At 45.3% G+C, this 24,708-nt stretch overlaps 1 protein-coding gene across 6 annotated transcripts in view; it reads left to right on the top strand.

The window, feature by feature from the left end:
• Positions 1-24,708, top strand: part of LOC141273069 (NACHT, LRR and PYD domains-containing protein 3-like) — a 120,027-nt gene that overhangs the window by 34,158 nt on the left and 61,161 nt on the right. For all 6 annotated transcript variants that reach the window (XM_073684424.1, XM_073684423.1, XM_073684422.1 and 3 more), the window contains one exon: positions 15,567-15,608. In XM_073684424.1, the coding sequence (XP_073540525.1) occupies positions 15,567-15,608 (42 nt within the window). The remainder of the gene's footprint in view (positions 1-15,566; positions 15,609-24,708) is intronic.

The following is a 24,708-nucleotide window of genomic DNA, read 5'->3' on the forward strand; positions in this document are numbered from 1 at the left end:
AAAAAACACAACACCCAGAATAAAGTCCTTTAATTGAAATAAAGACACAATTCTTTATTGTTCTAAATTAAACCATACTTACCATCACACCCATTCCAGCTGAAGCCAACGATCTCCTGCAATAAAAGAAAAATAATAAACCAACCTCATCCTTACCTTTCCATGGTTCCCACGACAGCTTCAGCTCTGCTACATCGAGATGACTGGCTGGACCGCAGCAGAACGCTGCCATCCAGTCTGTCATCCCGCAGACACTGAGAAGCGCAGGCATGCTTGCGCTCCTCAGTGTCTCGCTGTGACGGCATCCAGATGAGCCGAGGTCATGTCCAATGAACTCGGCTCACCTCATGCACGTCACTGACAGCGTGGGAAAATTCTCACGCTGAAGTGCTGAGTGCAGGAGAATTCTCCCACGCTGTCAGTGATGTGCATGAGGTGAGCTCATGTCCAATGAACTCAGCTCACCTCCTGCACGTCACTGACAGCGTGGGAAAATTCTCCTGCAATCAGCGCTTCAGCGTGAGAATTTTCCCACGCTGTCAGTGACGTGAATGAGGTGAGCCGAGTTCATTGGACATGAACTCGGCTCATCTGGATGTCGTCACAGAGAGACGCTGAGCAGCGCAAGCAAGCCTGCGCTTCTCAGTGTCTGCGGGATGACAGGCTGGATGGCAGCGTTCTGCTGCGGTCCAGCCTGTCATCTCGATGTAGCAGAGCTGAAGCTGTCGTGGGAACCATGGAAAGGTAAGGATGAGGTTGGTTTATTATTTTTCTTTTATTGCAGGAGATCGTTGGCTTCAGCTGGAATGGGCGTGACGGTAAGTATGGTTTAATTTAGAACAATAAAGGACTGTGTCTTTATTTCAATTAAAGGACTTTATTCTGGGTGTTTGTGTTTTTTTTAACTTTGACTATGGGGTTAGTAATGGGGGTGTCTTATAGACGCCTCTCCATTACTAACCTGGGCTTGATGTCAGCTGGCATTATAAGCTGACATCAACCCCAACCCTATTACCCCCTGCCACCGCACCAGGGCAGCGTGGAAGAGCGAGGCTAAGTGCCAGAATTGGCGCATCCTATGAATGCGCCATTTCTGGGGCGGCTGACGGCTGGTGTTTCTAGCCTGGGAGGGGGCCAATATTCATGGCTCCCTTCCTGGGCTATTAATATCAGCCCCCAGCTGTCTGCCTAGCCTTTGCTAGCTATTAAATTAGGGGGGACCCCACGTCATTTTTTTGGGGGGGTCCCCCATTTTAATAGCTAGTAAAGGCTATGTATTCAGCTGGGGGCTGATATTAGTAGCCTGGGAAGCTCCGTGGGTATTACCCCCTTCCCAGGCTTCAAACATCTGCCCCAGCCCTCTGCTTAACCTCCGCTAGAGCCTAAAATTAAGGGGAACCCCACGCCAATTTTTTTAATAATAAATCCTTTATTTTAATACTAAATGACAAGTACAGTAACCAACACTATCACTGTACTTCATATATATGTGACTGACATGTTTCTATCTATCTAATCTATGTGTGATGCTCTATCTTTCTGTTCTAAATTGTCGGGTACCGCTGCTGAATTGCCGGCCGGCTTTTTTAAAGAGACAGTGCATGAAAACACTATTATTTTTTTAAATAAATCCTTTACACTAAATGACAAGTACAGTAAGCAACACTATCACTGTACTTATTATATATGTGACTGACATGTTTCTATCTATCTAATCTATGTGTGAAGCTCTATTCTTTCTGTTCTAAATTGTCGGGTACAGATGCTGAATTGCCGGCCGGCTTTTTTAAAGAGACGGTGCATGAAAACACTAATATTTTTTTTAATAAATCCTTTACACTAAATGACAAGTGCAGTAACCAACACTGTCACTGTGCTTCTTATATGTGTGACTGACATGTTTCTATCTATCTAATCTATGTGTGATGCTCTATTCCTTCTTGTCTAAATTGTCGGGTACCGGTGTATGCAGCTGCTGAATTTGCCGGCCGGCTTTTTTAAAGAGAGTGTCTTCTGAGCAGTTTGTCAGCTTTTGGACACCTTTGCAGGTGTTTTCTATGTGTTTCTATGTGTTTTTGTTTGCCTGCCATTGGTTTTAACGGTGTTCGACGGTGTTCTAAGGTGTTCGACGAACAGTTCGACGAACAGTTCCTCGAACATCCCGGTGTTCGACGAACCGAACCGAACCCGAACACTACGGGGGTGGCTCAACACTAATTATACCCCTTATAAAAGTCATATCATACCCCTTATAAAAGTCATATCATAGCCCTTATAGAAGTCATATCATAGGCTATATGATATTACTTCTATAAGGGCTATATGATATGACTTCTATAAGGAGTATGATATGACTTCTATAAGGGCTATATCATATGACTTCTATAAGGGCTTTATCTTATGACTTCTATAAGGGCTATATCATATGACTTCTGTAAGGGCTATATGATATAGCCCTTACATAAGTCATATGATATAGCCCTTATAGAAGTCATATCATGGCCCTTATAGAATGCATATAATATATCAGCCCCTAAAAAGGTCACTAATATTTTTTGACTCATTCTGTCCTATATATATACTGCACAGTACCACTTCTCCTGTCCTGTATATATATATATACTGCACAGTACCACTTCTCCTGTCCTGTATATATACACTACACAGTACCACTTCTCCTGTCCTGTATATATACACTGCACAGTACCACTTCTCCTGTCCTGTATATATACAGTGGGTACGGACAGTATTCAGACCCCCTTAAATTTTTCACTCTTTGTTTCATTGCAGCCATTTGGTAAATTCTAAAAAGTTCATTTTTTTCTCATTAGGCTATGTGCCCACGATGCAGAAATGCTCAGGATTTTTCCTGAGCGTTTCTGCATCTCCCTGGCAGAAAAAAACGCATGCGGATTGTACATACGTTTTCCTGCCCGGGACATGCGGAAGTGAAGCGTTCTTCACTTGCATTTCCGCATGTGTGGCGCCCAGCCGCGCTTGGTACCACAGATCCTAGAGGGGTGCATTAAGGGAATCCTCCACAAGAGGCCCCCATAAGCATTCACACACCTCCACCTTCCACCTCAGACCACCAGAGGGAGCCCGTTAGGGATATAAATAGGAAAGGTGGAGCTAGGCAGTTCAGTCCAGTCTGGAGTGCACAGAGAGTGAAGAGCTGTGTGTGAGAAGAAGCACGCGGATAGCTGTGAAGGCAAGCTAGGCCTTCAGCGGTCCTGAAGCCCAGTCTAGACTCAGGAGCTCAAGTAAGTGAGCTTAAGGTGTGCCGACGCCTGTAAGAGCGGTGAAGAGCGGCAAGCTGCCGTTAGTGTGAGTAGCCTAGTGAGGGCCCGAGCGCGGCCGAAGGCGAGTGGAAAGTGAGTAGCAGTGGGGGCAGAGAAGCTTACCCAGCTCACCCCGAAACATATACCGGACACCGGGTCCGAGCTTACCGGGATCTCTACGACCCAGTAAGGCATAACCGGAATCCCTGGAGAACTACAGGTCCCAGGATCACCAGAAAGCTGATACGTAACAGAGCCAGGAGACACATAGGCCCATAAGCTGGGAGCGTGCACTCCAAGAGAAAGCCCTACCACAACGTCAGCCGGTGCAGGACAGAGATAAAGTTAGGCTTAGCTTCAGGCAGGTCAGAAACTTACTACACAGAGGCAAGAAACAGGAGGCCCTACACCCACTCATTGGGGAGGATCCGGATATGCACCCTTCACCCTACAGTGCTCCGGGATGTGCCTGAATTACCACCAGTAAAAGATACTGAAGTGACTATCGTGTCCGTCCCTGTTCTTGCTCAGACCCGGCTGGGTCTCGCCTGTCCTGCATTCCCCTCTTCATATACTGCCCTGAGGCCTAGCTCCACCTGTCGGGAGCTATACCATCGAGCTGCCTTATCACCGGCCTCAGCGGACTGCCGCAGCGCTGGTGATTCTCACCAGAAACCACAGGTGGCGTCACGAACTTTCATATAATTAACAAACCACCCTTTTAAAAGCTGACCCCAGGGTACGGGCCCGGGAGCCGACCACCGCGACATCCCCAAGGCCAGGCAAAGGCCCGGGTACCGAGTCGTCCCCATTCCCCTGGGCTAGTCACATGTGGGTTGACAAGCGCTTTCCAAGCGATTTTAGCATCACTTCGAAAGTGCTTGTCAACTTGTTCACACTATATAAATCCATGCAAACAGCATGGATTTATATAGTGTGACCGAGAGAATGTAAAAAAATAAAAAAATAAATGTATACTTACACTCCGATGGCCCGCGCTGTCTTGCTTCACCGTCCCGGCTGCCGGCAGCGATGGATTGAAGGTCCTGCCGACGTCCGCGTCGGGTGACCCGTCACATGACTCTGACGTCAGCGAAGGTCCTTCATTCCATCGCGAAGTGCCGGGAAGCAAGGAGGAGCGCAGCGCGGGCCGCCAGAAGGTAAGTATATATTTATTTTTTATTTTATTCTTTTTTTACAACTTTTTTAATGGTACCCGGGTGTGGATGAGACTCTCCTCTCCTCTACACCCGGGTACCATCCGCACATTAGAAAGCGCCAATTACGCAAGTACAGATGCAGTCTTGCGGAATTGGCGCGTTCTAATGCAAGTCAATGGCGGTGAAAACGCAGCACTTCCGCAAAATAATTGGTAGTGCTGCGTTTTTTTCCGCAGTGGTAATCCGCAGCGGAAATTTCCGTAGCATGTGCACAGCACATGCAGATTATCATTGGGAACATTGCTGCCCTTCTACCATGCATTTTTAATGCGTTTACGCAGCGTTTCCGCAGCTGCAAAAACGCTGCAGAAACGCATTAAAAATGCATCGTGGGCACACAGCCTTAAAGTACACTCTGCACCCCATCTTGCCTGAAAAAAAACAGAAATGTAGAAAATTTTGCAAATTTATTAAAAAAGAAAAACTGAAATATCACAAGGTCATAAGTATTCAGACCCTTTGCTCAGTATTGAGTAGATGAAATATCACATGGTCATAAGTATTCAGACCCTTTGCTCAGTATTGAGTAGAAGCACCCTTTTGAGCTAGTACAGCCATGAGTCTTCTTGGGAATGATGCAACAAGTTTTTCACACCTGGATTTGGGGATCCTCTGCCATTCTTCCTTGCAGATCCTGTCCAGTTCTGTCAGGTTGGATGATGAACATTGGTGGACAGCCATTTTCAGGTCTCTCCAGAGATGCTCAATTGGGTTTAGGACAGGGCTCTGGCTGGGCCAGTCAAGAATGGTCACAGACTTGTTCTGAAGACACTCCTTTGTTATTTTAGCTGTATGCTTAGGGTCATTGTCTTGTTGGAAGGTGAACCTTGGGCCAAGTCTTAGGTCCCGAGCACTCTGGAAGAGGTTTTCATTCAGGATATCTCTGTACTTGGCCATATTCGTGTTTCCTTCAATTGCAACTAGTCGTCCTGTCCCTGCAGCTGAAAAACACCCCCATAGCATGATGCTGCCACCACCATGTTTCACTGTTGGGATTGTATTGGGCAGGTGATGAGCAGTGCCTGGTTTTCTCCAAACATACCGCTTAGAATTATCACCAAAAAGTTCTATCTTTGTCTCATCAGACCAGAGAATCTTATTTCTCATAGTCTGGGAGTCCTTCATGTGTTTTTGAGCAAACTCTATACGTGCTTTCATATGTCTTGCACTGAGAACAGGCTTCCGTTGGGCCACTCTGCCATAAAGACTCGACTGGTGGAGGGCTGAAGTGATAGTTGACTTTGTGGAACTTTCTCCCATCTCCCTACTGCATCTCTGGAGCTCAGCCACAGTAATCTTGAGGTTCTTCTTTACCTCTCTCACCAAGGCTCTTCAAGGCCAGATCTAGGAAGACTTCTGGTGGTCCCAAACTTCTTCCATTTAAGGATTATGGAGGCCACTGTGCTCTTAGGAACCTTGAGTAATGCAGAAATTCTTTTATAACCTTGGCCAGATCTGTGCCTTGCCACAATTCTGTCTCTGAGCTCCTTGGGCAGTTCCTTTGAGCTTATGATTCTCATTTGGTCTGACATGCACTGTTTGCTGTGAAGTCTTATATAGATAGGACTTGATTTGGAAAGGCACACACCTATCAGTTTAATTAAACACAGCTGGAATCCAATGAAGGAGTAGAACCATCTCAAGGAGGATCACAAGGAAATGGACAGCATGTGACTTAAATATGAGTGTCTGAGCAAAAGGTCTGAATACTTATGACTATGTGATATTTGTTTTTCTATTTTAATAAATTTGCAAAAATGTCTACATTTTTGTTTTTTCAGTCAAGATGGGGTGCAGAGTGTTCTTTAATGAGAAAAAAATGAACTTTTTAGAATTTACTAAATGGCTACAATGAAACAAAGAGTGAAAAATTTAAAGGGGTCTGAATACTTTCCGTACCCACTGTACACTGCACAGTACCACTCCTCCTGTATATATACACTGCACAGTACCACTTCTCCTGTCATGTATACACACGTGGTCAAAATTGTTGGTACCCCTCGTTTAATGAAAGAAAAACCCACAATGGTCACAGAAATAACTTGAATCTGACAAAAGTAATAATAAATTAAAAATCTATGAAAATGAACAAATGAAAGTCAGATATTGCTTTTCAACCCTGCTTCCACAGAATGTAAAAAAAAATTAAACTCATGAAATAGGCCTGTACAGAAATGATGGTACCCCTGAAAATGTGACAAAAGGGACATGTTAAATCATGTTGTGTCCACAAATTAGCATCACAGATGTCCACTGTTATGATCTGCAACAAGAACTAAGGAAAGAAGGGGAAAGCTTTCCCTACAGTAAGACTAAGCTGAATCCCTACGATGTAGCGGGCAGCCTGTTCCTAGCGAACAGACCCGCCTATTCCTAGACTGATGTGACGGGATGGCTTTTACATTATTTTGATCAAAATTATGTTAACTAAATACCCTTTATTATTTATCATTATTTTTATGCACTTGCGATTTATCCATTTACTTCCAGTTATTTGGGTATTTTGCTTGTCTTTGGTTTTTCTCTGTCTAGTGGCCTTATGGGAACATGCATTTACATTTTGCATGCACATCAATTTACATTTCAGTTCAGACTCCCAGGTTTTTTCTTTGTGGTTTAGTGTGTTTCAGTGCATATAAGGGTGTGGCCGCCCTTTGTCTGAGCTGAAAGGTTCATTCTGCCTCTCAGGTCCATGCTTCTACTAGGGTTCAGTCTCTCTGCCCTTATCCATATGTATGTCACTTGACAAATGATAAGGTTTTAATATTAGAGTTAGGACTGTCCCATAAGGGTTGCCGTGACGTGGCGGGATGGCTTTTACATTATTTTGCTCAAAATTATGTTAACTAAATACCCTTTATTATTTATCATTATTTTTATGCACTTGCGATTTATCCATTTACTTCCAGTTATTTGGGTATTTTGCTTGTCTTTGGTTTTTCTCTATTCCTAGGCTAGTCTGAACGAAGACCTATAGAATAAAGGGAAAGGGTCCCTAAAAGAGCTAAGGACTGGAACAAAAAGGGACACCTGAACAGAGAAAGTTGTTGAAAGAAAACAAAAGATAAACTGACAAAAAGGTACTAGAGGTCCCAAAGGACCAAGCGAACTGAGAGATAGGCACCGAAGCACCTGGCTAGCAAAACAGTCAAACAACACTGAAGTCCAGCACAGCCAAAAAGGCGGAGCTGGAATATAAAGGCAGATGGTCACGTGACCGCAAAACATAAGATGAAAAAAACAAACAGGAGGGTTCTAACAGTACCCCCTCTTTTAAGAGGATCCTCCGGATCCTCCAGGCCCAGGCCTATCCGGAAACCTCTTGTGGAAAGCTCTAACAAGCCTAGGAGCATAGACATCATCCGCCCTTACCCAGGAGTTATCTTCGGGACCGTACCCCTTCCAGGAGACGTGATACTGTACTCTCCCTCTATGCCATCTAGAATTCAAGATACGTGAAATTTCGTATTCGCCGTCTTTCACCACAGGAGGAACTGAGACAGTGGCATCCCTATCAGATACATCCGCCTTTTTCAACAAGGAAACATGAAACACAGGATTAATCGTCCAGGAAGTAGGAACATCCAACCTAACCGCAGACGGGTTAACAACCTGAAGCACTTTAAATGGACTCACAAATTTAGGACCCAGTTTTTTGGAAGAAATCCTCAACTGTAGGTTTCTTGAGGACAGCCAAACCATGTCACCCACAGTAAACAAAACCTCCTTTCATTTCCTGTCAAAATACTTCTTGGGCTTCTTGTTAGCCTCTTGAAGGTTGCAACGTACATTAGTCCAAACTCTCTCCAAATCACCGGAAAAATTCTCCTCCTCCGGCACCGCCGACCCCAATTTGGAGAACGAACCAAAAGACCGATGTCTCCCAGTACACCAAAAAAAGGAGAACACCCAGCTGAGGAGGATGTATGATTGTTAAGAGCAAATTCTGCGAGAGGCAGAAACTCAGACCACACCTCTTGATTGTCCGCCACAAAACATCGCAAAAACTGTTCTACATCCTGGTTCTTTCTTTCAGTCTGTCCATTAGACTAAGGATGATACCCAGACGAAAATGACAAATGGACTCCCAACCTGTCACAAAAAGCACGCCAAAAATGAGCCACAAACTGAGGTCCTCTATCAGAAACAATATCCGTGGGAACGCCATGAAGCTTGACAATCTCCTTAACAAACGCCTTAGCAAGTGTCTTAGCGCAGGGCAACTTAATGAATGGAATCAAATGACACATCTTACTAAAACGGTCCACAAACACCCAGATGACAGTAAAAGCCTCGGACACGGGCAGATCAGTAATAAAATCCATTGTGAGATGTGTCCAAGGTGCACTAGGAACCCCCAGAGGGCAAAGCAACCCCGCAGCAGGAGTATGTGAACCCTTTGACCTAGCACACACCGTACATTGACGCACCCACTTGATGAATTCTTTCTGCCATCCAGGCAGCCAAAAGCTGCGACTGATAAGTCTCTTCCTGGATGACCTGCCAAGCGAGACTCATGACACTCCACAAACAAATCTCTCCTAAAGGTTCTATGCACGAACAACCTCCCATGGGGAGTGTTAGATTGAGCATCATCTTGAGCTTTTAGAATCCCATTCTCTAAAACAGAGTCCAATGCCGCCACCACAACTCCTTTCTGTAAAATGTTATCCTTCTCCTCGGCACCGAATGCAGGAGAGAAGCTGCGGATAAAGCATCGGCTTTAACATTCTTAGTACCAGGGATGTAGGTAACAGAAAAATGAAACCGAGAAAAAAAGTGCCCATCTAGCTTGATGGGCATTCAAGCGCTTGGCAGCATCCAGATAGATCAAATTCTTATGATCTGTGAAAACCTGAATAGGAAATCTAGCGCCCTCCAAAAAATGATGCCAATGTTCAAACGCGAGTTTAATAGCCAGCAACTCCTGATTTCCAACATCATAATTCAATTCGGTTTCCGAAATTTTTTTCGAAAAGAAGGCACAAGGATGTACTCCATCCCTGTTCTCCTGAGACAAAACTGCTCCGACCCCCACCGATGAAGCATCAACCTCGACCAAAAAAGGCTTGGTCTCATCAGGCTGCATAAGGATAGGGGCTGAACTGAACCTCTCTTTGAGATACTTAAACGCTTCAATGGCCTCAGTAGTCCACTGGACCGTATTCGCACCTTTCCTGGTGAGATCGGTTAGAGGCTTAACAATTACAGAAAAATTCTTAATGAATTTCCTGTAATAATTGGCAAAACCCAAAAAGCTCTGTATAGATTTCAAACCAATAGGCCTAGGCCATTCCTGCACAGCCTGAACATTCACTGGGTCCATCTCAAAGCCCTCGCTGGAGACAATGTAGCCCAAAAAACTAATTTTCTGCACAGCGAACTCACATTTCTCCAGCTTAGCAAAGAGTGAATTATCACTCAATAACTGCAAAACTTCACGTACACTCTGCCAATGGGACTCTAGATCTGGTGAATAAATCAAATTGTCATCCAAATACACAACCACATTCTTACCAGTCAAAGGTCTCAAGATGTCATTAATAAGGTTCTGAAAAAATGCAGGTGCATTGGTAAGACCGAAAGGCATCAACAGATTCTCAAAATGATCTACCGGAGTGTTAAAAGCAGTTTTCCACTCATCACCCTCCTTCTCTCGTAACAAATTGTATGCCCCCCGGAGATCAATCTTAGAGAACCACTTGGCCCCCACTAACTGGTTAAACAAGTCAGCAATTAACGGCAATGGGTAGGAATTGCGTATGGTAATCTTATTAATTTCACGAAAATCCAGACCCGGACGCACACCCCCGTCCTTTTTTTTTCACAAATAAAAATCCAACTGCCACAGGCGACTTAGAAGGTCTAATGTGACCAGCAGCCAGGCTAGTCTGTATGTACTCCTCCAAGGCCTTTCTTTCAGGGATAGTTAGATTAAACAAGCGACTCTTTGGGAAGAGTAGCTCCCGGAATAAACTCAATGGCGCAATTATAATCTCTATGAGGAGGTAAAACTTGCGACTCCTCCTCCGAAAAAAACCTCCAAATATCTTGAATTACAGGTAATTCTCCTTTTCCCACAGCCGCAATGCGAACATTACAACATTTATCATAGCATTTCGGACTCCAAGACTTAATCGTATTAGTAGACCAGTCCAGCAAAGGATTGTGCAGTTTTAACCAAGGCAATCCTAGAACGACCGGAGAGGGTAAATTATCTAATACAACCAAGTCCAAAATTTTTGGTGAAGACCATTGATAGTGAGGGGAAATGCAGCAACCTTGTGAGTAATACATTTCAACGGAGTGTTATCAATTGCAATCACAGAAATAGGAGATGACAAAGGTTTGGATCTCAATTTAAGTTTTTCCAAAAACCCTTTATCAATCACATTAAGTGATGAACCACAATCCACAAATACCTGAAATTCAATCAAATTTTCCTGCAAAGTAGTACTCCCTGAAAGAAATACTCCTGCATAGCATAAACAAGCTATACGGGCATACCTGATCTTTTTTATTCTTTACTTAAAGAAAGCTCACAATACTTAATCAAATGGTCAGCTTTACCACAATAAAGACAAAATCCCTCGGTGGACCTCCGGTCCCTTTCCTGAGAGCGGAGCGACATCGCCCCAACCTCAATCGGTTCTCCGCCATCTGAGCAGATTTTCTGGGGACTAGGACCTGGCATTACAGGAGTCTTTACCTCATTCTTCCTAGATCTCAGGATCCTATCCACACGAACAGCTAATTGCATGGCATCCTGCAGAGTCTCAGTTGCAGGGAATGCAATTAGCAAATCTTTAACTCTTTCACTCAGACCAGCAAGAAAAAGACATTTCAGAGCAGGATCATTCCATCTGACTTCAGAAGCCCACCTTCTAAAGTGTGTGCATTAAATCTCAGCATCATCTCACCCCTGATTCAAACGCCTGAGTTCTGCCTCAGGAGATGAGATTCGATCAGGATCGTCATATAATAGACAAAGCAGAAAAAAACTCTTCTACCGACCTCAAACATGGATCATTAGGTTGAAGAGAAAAGGCCCACCCTTGTGGTTCATTGCGCAAAAGTGACATAATAAAACCAATGCGCTGTGATTCATTCCCAGAGGACCTTGGTCTCAAACGAAAATATAACAAACAAGCATTTTTAAAGGAAAAAAAATCTTCCTGTTTACCATAAAAAACATCCGGCAGTCCTACCTTGGGTTCCACAAAATGCGCTCCGGAACAGCTACTCACGTGTTGCTGGAGCTCGGCCACCTCCAGAGTAAACCCGTACAAGCGTTGAGCCAAATCCTGGATGGAAGCCATACTGATCCCAGTATAAATATTTCCTTAATTTTTTTTTTTTTTTTTGGGCTGGACTTACTGTTATGATCTGCAATAAGAACTAAGGAAAGAAGGGGAAAGCTTTCCCTACAGTAAGACTAAGCTGAATCCCTACGATGTAGCGGGCAGCCTGCTCCTAGCAAACAGACCCGCCTAGTCCTAGGCTAGTTTGAACGAAGACCTATAGAATAAAGGGAAGGAGTCCCTAAAAGAACTAAGGACAGGAAGAAAAAGGGACACCTCCTGAACAGAGAAAGTTGTTGCAGAAAACAAAAGATAAACTGACAAAAAGGTACTAGAGGTCCCAAAGAACCAAGCGAACTGAGAGATAGGCACCGAAGCACCTGGCTAGCAAAACAGTCAAACAACACTGAAGTCTAGCACAGCCAAAAAGGCGGAGCTGGAATATAAAGGCAGATGGTCACGTGACTGCAAAACACAAGATGGAAAAAACAAACAGGAGGGTTCTAACATCTACAATCTTGTAATCAGTCAGTGGGCCTGTATATAGGGCTACACATACTCAGTGTGCTGTTTGGTGACATGGTGTGTACCACACTCAACATGGACCAGAGGAAGCAAAGGAAAGAGTTGTCTCAGGAGATTAGAAAGAAAATTATAGACAAGCATGTTAAAGGTAAAGGTTATAAGACCATCTCCAAGCAGCTTGATGTTCCTGTGAATACAGTTGCACATATTATTCAGAAATTTATGATCCATGGGACTGTAGCCAACCTCCCTGGAGGTGGCCGCAGTAGGAAAATTGATGACAAATCAAAGAGATGAATAATACAAATAGTAACGAAAAAGCCCAGGATAACTTCTAAAGAGATTAAAGGTGAACTTCAAGCTCAAGGAACATCAGTGTCAGATCGCACCATCTGTCTTTGTTTGATCCAAAGTGGACTTCATGGGAGACAACGAAGGAGAACACCATTGTTGAAAAAAAATCATAAAAAGCCAGACTGGAATTTGCCAAACTACATGTTGACAAGCCACAAAGCTACTGGGAGAATGTCCTATGGACAGATGAGACAAAAATGGAAGTTTTTGGCAAGGCACATCAGCTCTATGTTCACAGACGGAAAAATTAAGCATATCAAGAAAAGAACACTGTCCCTGCTGTGAAACATGGAGGATGCTCTGTTATGTTCTGGGGATTCTTTGCTGCATCTGGCACAGGGTGTCTTGAATCTGTGCAGGGTACATTAAAATCTCAAGACTATCAAGGGATTCTAGAGAGAAATGTGCTGCCCAGTGTCAGAAAGCTTGGTCTCAGTTGCAGGTCATGGGTCTTGCAACAGGATAATGACCCAAAACACATAGCTAAAAACACCCAAGAATGGCTAAGAGGAAAACATTGGACTATTATGAAGTAGCCTTCTGTGAGCCCTGACCTAATCCTATTGAGCATCTTTGGAAAGAGCTGAAACAAGCCATCTGGAAAAGGCAACCTTCAAACATGAGACAACTGGAGCAGTTTGCTCATGATGCTCATGAGGAGTGGGCCAAAATACCTGTCGAGAGGTGCAGAAGTCTCATTGACAGTTACAGGAATCGTTTGATTGCAGTCATTGCCTCAAAAGGTTGTTCAACAAAATATTAAGAGTACCATCATTTCTGTCCAGGCCTTTTTCATGAGTTTAATTTTTTTTAAAAAATTCTGTGGAAGCAGGGTTGAAAAGCAATGTCTGACTTTCATTTGTTCATTTTCAAAGATTTTAATTTATTATTACTATTGGCAGATTCAAGTTATTTCTGTGACCATTGTGGGTTTTTCTTTCATTAAACGAGCGGTACCAACAATTTTGACCCCGTGTGTATATACACTGCACATTACCACTTCTCCTGTCCTTTTGTCGGAGAGGCGACATTGGACTTTCGGAGGGTCAGTATTGGTTTATTATCTTCAATATTCCTATGGGAAAAATATATATTGGAGAACTCGTTTAAATGGAATATCCCAAGTAATCCCCTATCCTGAGAACTTTCCAATTGCTGAGGTCCGATCACTGGAACCCCCATGATCCCAAGAACAGGAGCTCTGTAGAGCACCATGTAAATGGAACTGTGGTGGATCATGTGCACGGCTACGCCATTCACATGTGGCTCGTCAAATAATTTCTTTAAGAGAGTTTTTAGGGGCATGACAAAGTATAGCAAGATTCAGTGATCGGAGGAGGTGAGTGTTAAAGTATGTGGGCTGGTGGGGTTTGTATGGCAGGGCTGCTTTTTTGTCCCAGTCCGGCCCTTCTGATACCTGCAGAAAAAAGAAATATGTATACCTGTGTGTAAAATCAGAAGCATACAGAGGTACAGTTATGGTCACACGTACCTTTATGTGTGAGCCCTATTAATGATCTGTATAAGACAAGCCCATGACACATGTGCACCGAATCTTTAGTTGTCCTCCATTTAGTATCTAGGAAGGGTTCTCAAGTGGATCCCTCTTTTCTCCGTAACACAATCTTCCGGTCCCACTTGGCTAAGCAGCCAGATTATTTTCCTCTCAAAGGTCAACCCTCTGCTTAGCTTCACGTAGGCCTCATGTTATGTCTTCACACATCTTATCCAATACTTTCACATTCTTTCTGTCTTCCCTACCTCAGAGCTGAGGGATAAACTTGCTCAAAACTTCAGGAGTTTGGACTATCAACACTCTCACTCTCAAAATTGCTCCAAACCTCCTTCTTTTATGAGCTCACCTCTGCCTCATAGAATTGTGGTTCAGCATTCTCACATCGCTTCTTGATCTGCCAAAACTCATTGGTCCCCTTCATTCCCTTCTATCTAAACGACTTTTTGCTGTAGCTTCAACTTCTACACCCACTATCATATTTCCTTCAACCCTTGGCTTCAGGATATCACCCCAGAGATCTTCTTACTCTTTTATGGTGAGCAACTCTGACCACTCCATCTTGCCGACTGCGACAAGCATAGGTTCTTTAAAGGTTTCCCATTCACTTCATGCCACACTCTCTTGGCCCTTTCACAAACCAGCTATTCTGTTCTCTGCTACAAATACTCCTCACTCTCATTGGAAGGTGACTCTCTTGATCAGCTCCACAAAGGCCTCCAAATCATGCCTCCCTAATGTTTAGTCCACCTCTTCCACAGCTACAGCTTCTCACTCTCACCCACCTCATTGCAGAAGGACTAGCTTGCTCCTTCAGGTTACTAAGGTTCCAGCGCAAAGGGGAGGATGTGCACACAAGATTTTTATGACGCCAACACACCCGCCAAGGTTTTTCTAGGCGAAGATGCTTCAGGAAAAAGCTGGGGTCTATTTCCACAAGTTGCTTTGCTGGTGGTTTTGCCATTGTTCTTTCAGCAGCTCCGCCACCAACATCTTTTTTTTTTTATTATTTAAGCTATATCTAGAAAATCGAAAAAGATATTGTGTGCACTGATTATTACTTAGACTTTCAGCACCTAATACAGTAAGTTTGCACTTGCTCTAAATGGAGCTCTTCTATTGGCTGTACTCTGCGCTGATATCTGTCTTCTCACACCTAGAAACGTTATAACCCAGTGTTTCAGCCTCACTATGCTCAATAAAGGAAACAGTCCATTCATTAGCTCCAACAAATCGGGATTTCCCAGTGCACCCTCCTTAGAGGCAAGAGGCCAAGAACAGAATTTCCGATTTATGAACTGATCAGATGTTTGGTTGGGATGAAATTTTAATGCCATAGACTTTTAAGTGTTTTTTTCCTTCTCTATTTCAGGGAAATTATGGGAGCAAAATAGACCTGAAGACATAAAGAGAGGTTTGTAAATAAGTGAAAATATTGTTTAAGCTTTATTTATACCTAGTTTTCGTTTTGAAAAATGAATTTCATGCATCTTCTTAACCCCTTCATGCCATGGCCATTTTCCGTTTTTGTTTTTTTTCCTCCCCTTCCCAATAATTTTTTTATTTTTCCGTGAATATAGCTGTATTAGGGCTTGATTTTTGCAGGACAAGGTGTACTTTTGAACGGCACCATTGATTTGACCATATAGTGTACTGGAAAACTGTGTATAGGTTCTTTTTTAAGTGGTGAAAAAAAATTCAAAAAGTTGTATGAATAAAAGTTTTTATGTTTGTCGCCATTTTCAGAGACCGTAGCGTTTCAATTTTTTTGTGATGGCTTATTTTTTACGCCCTGAGCTGATGGTTTTTATTGATTAAATTTTGGGCTAGATATGATATTGATGTTGATCGCCTCTTATTGCATTTTATTACAATGGCCAAAAAAAACTATTTTAGCGTTTCGTTTTTTTTCTTGAAAAAATGATTCTGACAGTAAGAGGCCATGCTGATAAATAGCTGATTTATCAAAGTGATAGCTTGTAATAGAGCTTATTTCTTATTGTATGAATCCATCAGTAATTTATTTTGAGCCAATGGATCCTTCTGTCCTTTTTGAGTTGTGGCATGGATCCCTCTTACCTATAGGGCAATATGCAGCATCACAGACTGTCCAGCGTTTTTGCAAAAACGGCCCTGCAGATTTAATGCACTTTTGATCCTCAGCCAGAAGTGGGTTCAAAGGGAATGCAAAATAAAAAGTACTTACATACGTAGTGTGATTCCACCATAAGGGCTCATCAAGTATTCATTTCTTGCATCATCATGCTGTCTGTGTGCAAAATGCATAACACATGGACAGCGCTGTTATTGAACAGACTACTTCAGATGAGCCTTTTTGTAATATGGTCCGAATGTCTGTGTGAAAAAATTGCAGCACGTACTAGTTCATTTTGTGGGGGTGACATGCCCAGAGAACTCAAAGTGTGTGTAAAAAAAACTGGATGCCATATGGAAACCATCCATATGGCATCTATTTTAACGAATCCATTGCAAAGATTATATAGGAAATATTTTGTTAATCATTGATGTATAAAATTTATGCCCTATGGATGTCTCAATTGAACATAACAACATATGAACATGAAAAACGACATACAACACCATGCTGAAAAATTGTTCAGTTTTTTCTAGATCTGAACCCAAATTAAGGGATGTTCATGGAGGTAAGTTTTTCTGCAGTTTTTACATTAAATTCATGAATAGATAGTTAAACCATTATTGTGATTTCAAACACGGTTGTTTCATTTATTTTATTTTTTAGTCCTATTGAACTTGCAATCTACACTATAGTGTAGCAGTATGTAGTTGAAAATTGTGGTCTCCTATGAAGTTATTGGCTTAGCTTCACCCGAGTACTAATATGGAAGTAATGAGGACCTATAGCAGGTCCCCGGCTGACATGATAGCCCATCAGTTCCCCGCGATCACTGAGAGCCAGTGCTAGCGAGCACCAGTAACTGTGCCATTTATGTGACACTGTCAGAGATTGACAGCAACATTTAAATACTTATCAGCAACAACTGAAGCTCAGCTCCAGCGCTGCAACTGGAGACAGATAACTATGTAACACAGACGAGACAAGTATGGAGAGAGCTCAGCTCCCAATCCCTCTCCACGTACAAATACGTCATTTTGTGTTGAGGTGTTAGGTTATGTGCACAAGGGTAATTTAAGAAGTACATTTTTTTTCTGGATTTTCCTTTATGGAATTGCATCTACATGCTGCAGAGGGTACTATCAATTTCAAAGCACGAGATCTAAGGGGTTACGTTTCTTCTTGTGGAGAGTGACAAGCCAAGCCTGGCATGCCAGAATGAGGGGACTTACTGTCACGCTGTCTCTGTATACTGGAGGTAGGGGGCCTAAGCTGACCCTAAGCTGGGGCCCTGACTAATCCCTCAACCTGGAGGTACTGTTAAAGGTACAGAGGTCCAGGCCGCCAGCGTAACCCCTACCTCCTGAGGATCCCTGCACCTAAGTAATCTAGTCCTGAGAAGGACCCCGATCACAACAAAAGGGGACAAGTAATCATATGCCCACACACAGTACTTAGACGAACGAGACAGTACAAGGGAAAAACCAAAACCACCTTGCATACAAAAACTACACAACTACAACAGAGGGAACACCAACGGGAAAGGAGATAAATGATAAAGCGAGGAAGGGAAAAAACACTCCAAATACACTTATCTCAGAAACTCCAAATACCACGATCCGCTCTGTTAGTCTGCATGAAATGCTTTCACCGACACTTCCCAAACAGACCAGCAGGCATTTGAAGGAGTCTCACTACAGCAGCATTGATTGCAGCTGGGCGAGGCTGGACCTCGTCTAGCTCAGAGAGAGAGAGAATTAACTCCCTCACTGCCGAAAAACACAAAGCACCAAAAAGTCAGCTGCGAGAAGTCAGGCTGTGTAATCGTGACGATCTTCGTGGCGACACACCCGTGACAGTACCCCCCCTTCTACGAGGGGCCTCCGGACCCTCAGGGCCAGGTTTATCCGGGTGAGTCGTGTGGAAGGCCCGAACTAATCGGTCTGTGTTAATATCCGACGCAGGAACCCACATCCTCTCCTCAGGACCATACCCTTTCCAATGAACCAGGTACTGAAGGGACCGGCGATTAAAGCGTGAATCGATGACCCTCGATACCTGGAACTCCAAGTTACCATTGACCACCACTGGAGGGAGAGGTAAAGGTGACGGTACCACCGGCGCCACATACCTCTTAAGCAACGATCTGTGGAACACGTTGTGAATTTTAAACGTAGGGGGGAGGTCAAGACGGAATGCCACCGGATTAATAATAGAACTGATTCTGTACGGCCCGATGAACCTGGGACCCAGTTTCCAGGAGGGAACCTTAAGTTTAATATTCCTGGTAGACAACCATACCCGATCGTTCACACTTAGGTCCGGACCAGACACTCTCCTCCTATCAGCCATACGTTTGTATCGGTTCCCCATAGTATTCAGATTCTTCAGCACCCCTCTCCATACTGAAGCGAGTGATGAGGAAAATCGTTCCTCCTCAGGAACCCCCGAAGAGCCCCCCCTACTGAAAGTACAAAACTGGGGGTGAAAACCATATGCCCCAAAAAACGGGGACTTACCAGTGGACTCGCTCCGCCTATTATTAAGAGCAAACTCTGCCAGAGGTAAGAAAGAAGCCCAGTCCTCCTGGTTCTCTGACACAAAACACCGGAGATATGTCTCCAAGCTCTGGTTCATACGTTCCGTCTGACCATTGGTCTGAGGATGAAAAGCCGATGAGAATGACAAATGCATCCCCCGCCGTGCACAAAACGCCTTCCAGAACTTGGACACAAACTGAGACCCCCGATCAGACACCACCTCGGAGGGTACCCCGTGAAGCCTCACAATCTCCCCAATGAACACCTGCGCAAGAGTTTTAGCATTAGGGAGAGCCGGAAGAGCGATAAAATGTGCCATCTTGCTGAACCTGTCCACTACAACGAGTATGACCGTTTTACCCGAAGACGGAGGGAGGTCCGTAATAAAGTCCATAGACAGATGAGTCCAAGGACGCTCCGGGATCTTCAAAGGTAAGAGGGCCCCAGACGGACGGGTATGTGAGGTCTTAGAGCGCGCACAAACCCCACAGGACGCGACAAAAGTTACCACCTCCTTATGTAAGTTAGGCCACCAAAACCGACGCGAGAGGAGATCCACAGTTGCTTTACTCCCCGGGTGTCCTGCAAAAACTGAGTTATGGTGTGCCTCGATCACCTTTTGTCGCAACTGATCTGGAACAAACAGTCTCCCCGGAGGTCCAACAGGGGCGTCCCCCTGAGCCTCCAATACCTCCTCCTCCAGCTCAGAGCATACTGCCGAAACCACCACCCCCTCCTGAAGGATAGGAATCGGGTCGTCCGTATTCCCGGCCCCAGGGAAACTACGAGATAAGGCATCCGCCTTTACATTTTTTGACCCAGGACGATATGTAACGACAAAATTAAACCTGGTAAAAAACAATGACCACCTAGCTTGTCTGGGATTCAGACGTTTCACGGACTCCAGATATAGCAGGTTCTTGTGATCGGTGATGACGGTGACCGGATGGACTGCCCCCTCCAAAAAAATGGCGCCACTCCTCAAAAGCTAACTTAATGGCCAAGAGTTCCCTATTGCCGACATCGTAATTCCTCTCAGCGGACGACAATTTTTTAGAGAAAAAGGCGCACGGATGCCACTTACCAGGGGACGAACCCTGTGACAATACTGCTCCCACCCCTACCTCGGAAGCGTCTACCTCTACAATGAATGGCTGTGACGCATCAGGTTGAATGAGTATGGGTGCCGAGGCAAAACATTTTTTCAAGGAGGAGAATGCTTGACAAGCCTTGTCAGACCACCTAGAAAAATCCGTCCCCTTTTTAGTCATGTCTGTGAGAGGCTTAACCATGGACGAGAAATTACGAATGAACTTCCGGTAATAATTAGCAAACCCCAGGAAACGTTGTAGTGCCTTAAGATTCTCTGGCCGATCCCACTCAAGAACTGCCCGCACTTTCCCAGGGTCCATACGAAAACCGGACGCTGAAACCAGGAAGCCTAAAAACTGGAGTTCCTGTACGGCGAACACACACTTTTCCCATTTGGCATACAGTTTATTATCCCGCAAGATCTGTAACACCTGCCTAACGTGCTCCTGATGAGACACCAGATCCGGCGAGTAAATTAAGATATCATCCAGATATATGACAACAAACTGTCCCACCAGGCGGCGAAAAATGTCATTAACAAAGTGTTGGAACACCGCCGGGGCATTAGTCAGACCGAATGGCATGACAAGGTTCTCATAATGCCCCTCCGGAGTGTTAAACGCCGTCTTCCACTCATCCCCCTCCTTCATCCTAATCAGATTATACGCCCCCCTGAGATCCAACTTAGAGAACCATTTGGCGCCCACGATCTGATTAAAGAGATCGGGAATAAGTGGGAGCGGATACGGATCTCGGACCGTAATCCGATTAAGTTCACGGAAATCCAGGCAAGGGCGTAGGCCTCCATCTTTCTTCTTAACAAAGAAGAACCCCGCAGTCACCGGTGAAGATGAAGGTCTAATATGCCCCTTAGCCAGACTTTCTGAAATATAATCCTTCATGGCCTGCCTCTCAGGACCAGAAAGGTTATACAACCTAGCTTTAGGTAGCTTGGCCTCAGGGAGCAGTTTTACAGAACAGTCATACTCGCGATGAGGAGGTAGTTCCTGACACCCTTTCTCCGAGAATACATCCTCAAAGTCCGCCAGAAATGGAGGTAAGACCCAAGGAGTAACCGCACCGATGACCGTGTTCATGCAGTTTTTATTACAGAATTTACTCCATTGGCTTATCTCTCTGGTTTGCCAATTAATAACCGGGTTATGCTTAGTTAACCAAGGAAGGCCCAACACTATAGGAGTGGGAAGACCCTCCAACACGTAGCAAGACAACAGTTCTTTATGTATCGCCCCCACTTGAAGTTTTACGTCATGCACAGCTTGCAAAAAACTTCCCTGACCGAGAGGCCTGGCATCGATCGAGAATATGGGGATGGGTTTAGCCAACTCACTCAATCGCATACCTTGAACCCGGGCAAACCGAGCATCAACCAGATTAGCCCTGGCCCCACTATCCAGAAGAACAGATATCCTCTCAGTTCTCGTACCCACCACCACCTCCGCCGGTACGAGAAACTGAGACGAACCTAGGGACGAAATACCTACTCCCAGATTGCCGTCCACCACACAACCTGGGATCAACAGTTTTCCGACGACTCTTCACTCTGCAAGGGACGGGATGGACACCCCCCAATAAAATGTCCCTTTCTCCCGCAGAAGAAACACCTTCCTGTCTTATGGCGCACCACCGGTCCCCTCCCCCGAAATGATGTCCCTCCTAATTGCATAGGCTCCTCTGGACTGACCAGGGGAACCACCATATGAGGGGACCTTGTAGGAGGTGGAGTCATCACAGGGGGTAGAGTTATCCCGCACCTCTCCCGAAGCCGTCTGTCAACGCGAATAGCAAGGGCCATAGCGGCTTCCAGTGACGCGGGAGAGTCATACTGTGCCAACACATCCTGTAATTTGTCGGATAAACCTTGACAAAACTGGCTCCTAAGAGCCGGGTCATTCCACTGGGTGTCCGTGGCCCACCTACGGAACTCCGAACAGAATTCCTCCGCCGGACGATCTCCCTGCTGGATCCTACTTAACTTAGACTCAGCAAGGGAGATCCGATCTGGGTCATCATATACGAGTCCCAGAGCAGCGAAAAACCTATCCACTGACTGGAGAGCCGGGGAGCCCGGGGGAAGAGATAACGCCCAAGATTGTGGGTCCCCTTGTAGGAGCGAGATGACAATTCCCACCCTTTGTTCTTCACTCCCCGATGACCGAGGCCGCAGCCGAAAGTACAACTTGCATGCCTCCCGGAAAACAAAAAACTTGTCCCGCCCCCAGTGAACCTGTCAGGGAGAGCTACTTTAGGTTCTGGTCCGGCTTGCTCCTGAGGATGCAAAACCTTGGACCTAACGTCCGCCAGCTCCATGGACAAACTCTGCAACTGTCGAGCTAGACCGGCTACTGGATCCATGGTAGCTGGAGAAAAACTAAGTGGGTCGGTGAAAATGTCACGCTGTCTCTGTATACTGGAGGTAGGGGGCCTAAGCTGACCCTAAGCTGGGGCCCTGACTAATCCCTCAACCTGGAGGTACTGTTAAAGGTACAGAGGTCCAGGCCGCCAGCGTAACCCCTACCTCCTGAGGATCCCTGCACCTAAGTAATCTAGTCCTGAGAAGGACCCCGATCACAACAAAAGGGGACAAGTAATCATATGCCCACACACAGTACTTAGACGAACGAGACAGTACAAGGGAAAAACCAAAACCACCTTGCATACAAAAACTACACAACTACAACAGAGGGAACACCAACGGGAAAGGAGATAAATGATAAAGCGAGGAAGGGAAAAAACACTCCAAATACACTTATCTCAGAAACTCCAAATACCATGATCCGCTCTGTTAGTCTGCATGAAATGCTTTCACCGACACTTCCCAAACAGACCAGCAGGCATTTGAAGGAGTCTCACTACAGCAGCATTGATTGCAGCTGGGCGAGGCTGGACCTCGTCTAGCACAGAGAGAGAGAGAATTAACTCCCTCACTGCCGAAAAGCACAAAGCACTAAAAAGTCAGCTGCGAGAAGTCAGGCTGTGTAATCGTGACGATCTTCGTGGCGACACACCCGTGACACTTACATACACCATGCAATGCTCCTCTTGGAAATTAAATATGCAAATTGCCTCTTCAGAGAGGAAGAGGACCAGAACTCTAGTGCCACCTATTGGAAGTAGCAATCCTAAAACTCAATATAAACCATTTAACAAGCCATGCCATATGACTTAGGATAAAAGCCAAATTGAGATTCAGGTTTGACTTTTATCCTAAGTCATATGGTAAGGCTCGCTAAAGGGTCGATATTGACTTTTAGGATTGCTACTTCAAATAGGTGGTGCTAGAGTTCTATTTCTATTCCTCTCTGAAGAGGCAATTTGCATATTAAATCTACAGCATGCAATTTTATGGTTATATACTGATTTACTGGCCAGATGGCAACTCAAATCCTTCCCAAAATTTACCTGTGGCGCCCCTGAGGGTTCGACCGCCACAGGGATGCTGCACCTCTTCAATGGGGTGTGGTGTTCCTCCTTCGAGGTAAGAATGGTGCAATGGTCAGGACCCCACCTCCACATCTAACACCACACTTCTCCCACCAGAGGGGGCTAGTAGGCACTAGTGTGCTGCCCCTACTGGGAAAAATGGGAGACTGGGAAACCAAGAGATAGTGGGAACCATGTAGTGGGTGAGGGTGGAGGATGCACATTTAGTTACACTTAATATTTCATATTTAATAAACAGCCATCTTGGGCTCATGGTTCTTTGATTGTGATGTCCATCCCTGAGCGTGGCTTCTGGGTGAACCTGCAGCGGATGGAGACACGGCCCTCGTACCCTGGCCTTGAGTCGAGGGGCAGGTTGGAGTTAACGTATGTCTCAACCCGGTCAAGGACCATATCCAAGAAGGCCTGGAGCTTAGGAGTGTAGCTCCACCGCAAAAGGATCCCAGGGGGATGCAGACGGAGCGGTAAACGCCACCTGTCCTCGCTGCTCTGGCCTAGTCAGAGGGATTCCTGCTGCAAAAGGGGTACCGGCCCCCGACACCTGACTTTGCTACTCTACGTCCTAGTCAGGGAAGCCCGGCAGGCCCAGAGGATCCCACCCGGTAACGGAAGGAGCGGAGCTGCCACCCGTACCCTGTTTCTGAGCTTAGTCCAGAGGGAGACCCGGCCTATCTACACACACAGACAGGAGAGGACTCAGTCTGAAGTCTAGGAACACTCTGGTGTGGGGTCCTGATTAAGCACTTGAATTACTTGGAGGTTGTCGGACCCCGTCCCTGGTGACCGCAGAACTCCGTGAGGAGCAGGGAGAAGCCTTGCAGCTGTACTCTCCAACGTGAGTAAAAACCCGGAAAGTCAACCCCTATGGCCTCCGGACTCTTTATTTCTGCACTGCACCGCACCACGCAGCACCAGACCTCCTACACTACAACTCCCTCCATCCTCGTCTCTGCCCTGAGGCCCTGCTCCGCCTGTGGGGAGTAGTATCAACGTCGGCTGCCACAACATCCCGCCTCAGAGGACTGCAGCAGCACTGGTGGCCTTCACCAGGTACCACAGGTGGCGTAGTCGATAAGAACCACTCAACCCTGTAAGCCCATTACTTTTATGTGACGGCCCTGGGCACGGAGCGGGTCCAGGCCACGACTGCTCCCCCAACATCTGACCCGGCTCTGAGTTCCCCATCTCCCAGGGAGGGCTGTGAGCGTCACACACCCAAGTTATTGCCTACTTCATTCTTGCTCTACCTGTCATTAAAGAGTAACTAAACTTCTTCATATTTAATTATTCTCTAGACATTCCAAAGTTATGAATTTTTGTAA

This window comes from Phyllobates terribilis, unplaced genomic scaffold (genome assembly GCF_046119375.1).
Source record: "Phyllobates terribilis strain yellow unplaced genomic scaffold, ASM4611937v1 Scaffold_5__5_contigs__length_657084704, whole genome shotgun sequence".
Classification (NCBI taxonomy): domain Eukaryota; kingdom Metazoa; phylum Chordata; class Amphibia; order Anura; family Dendrobatidae; genus Phyllobates; species Phyllobates terribilis.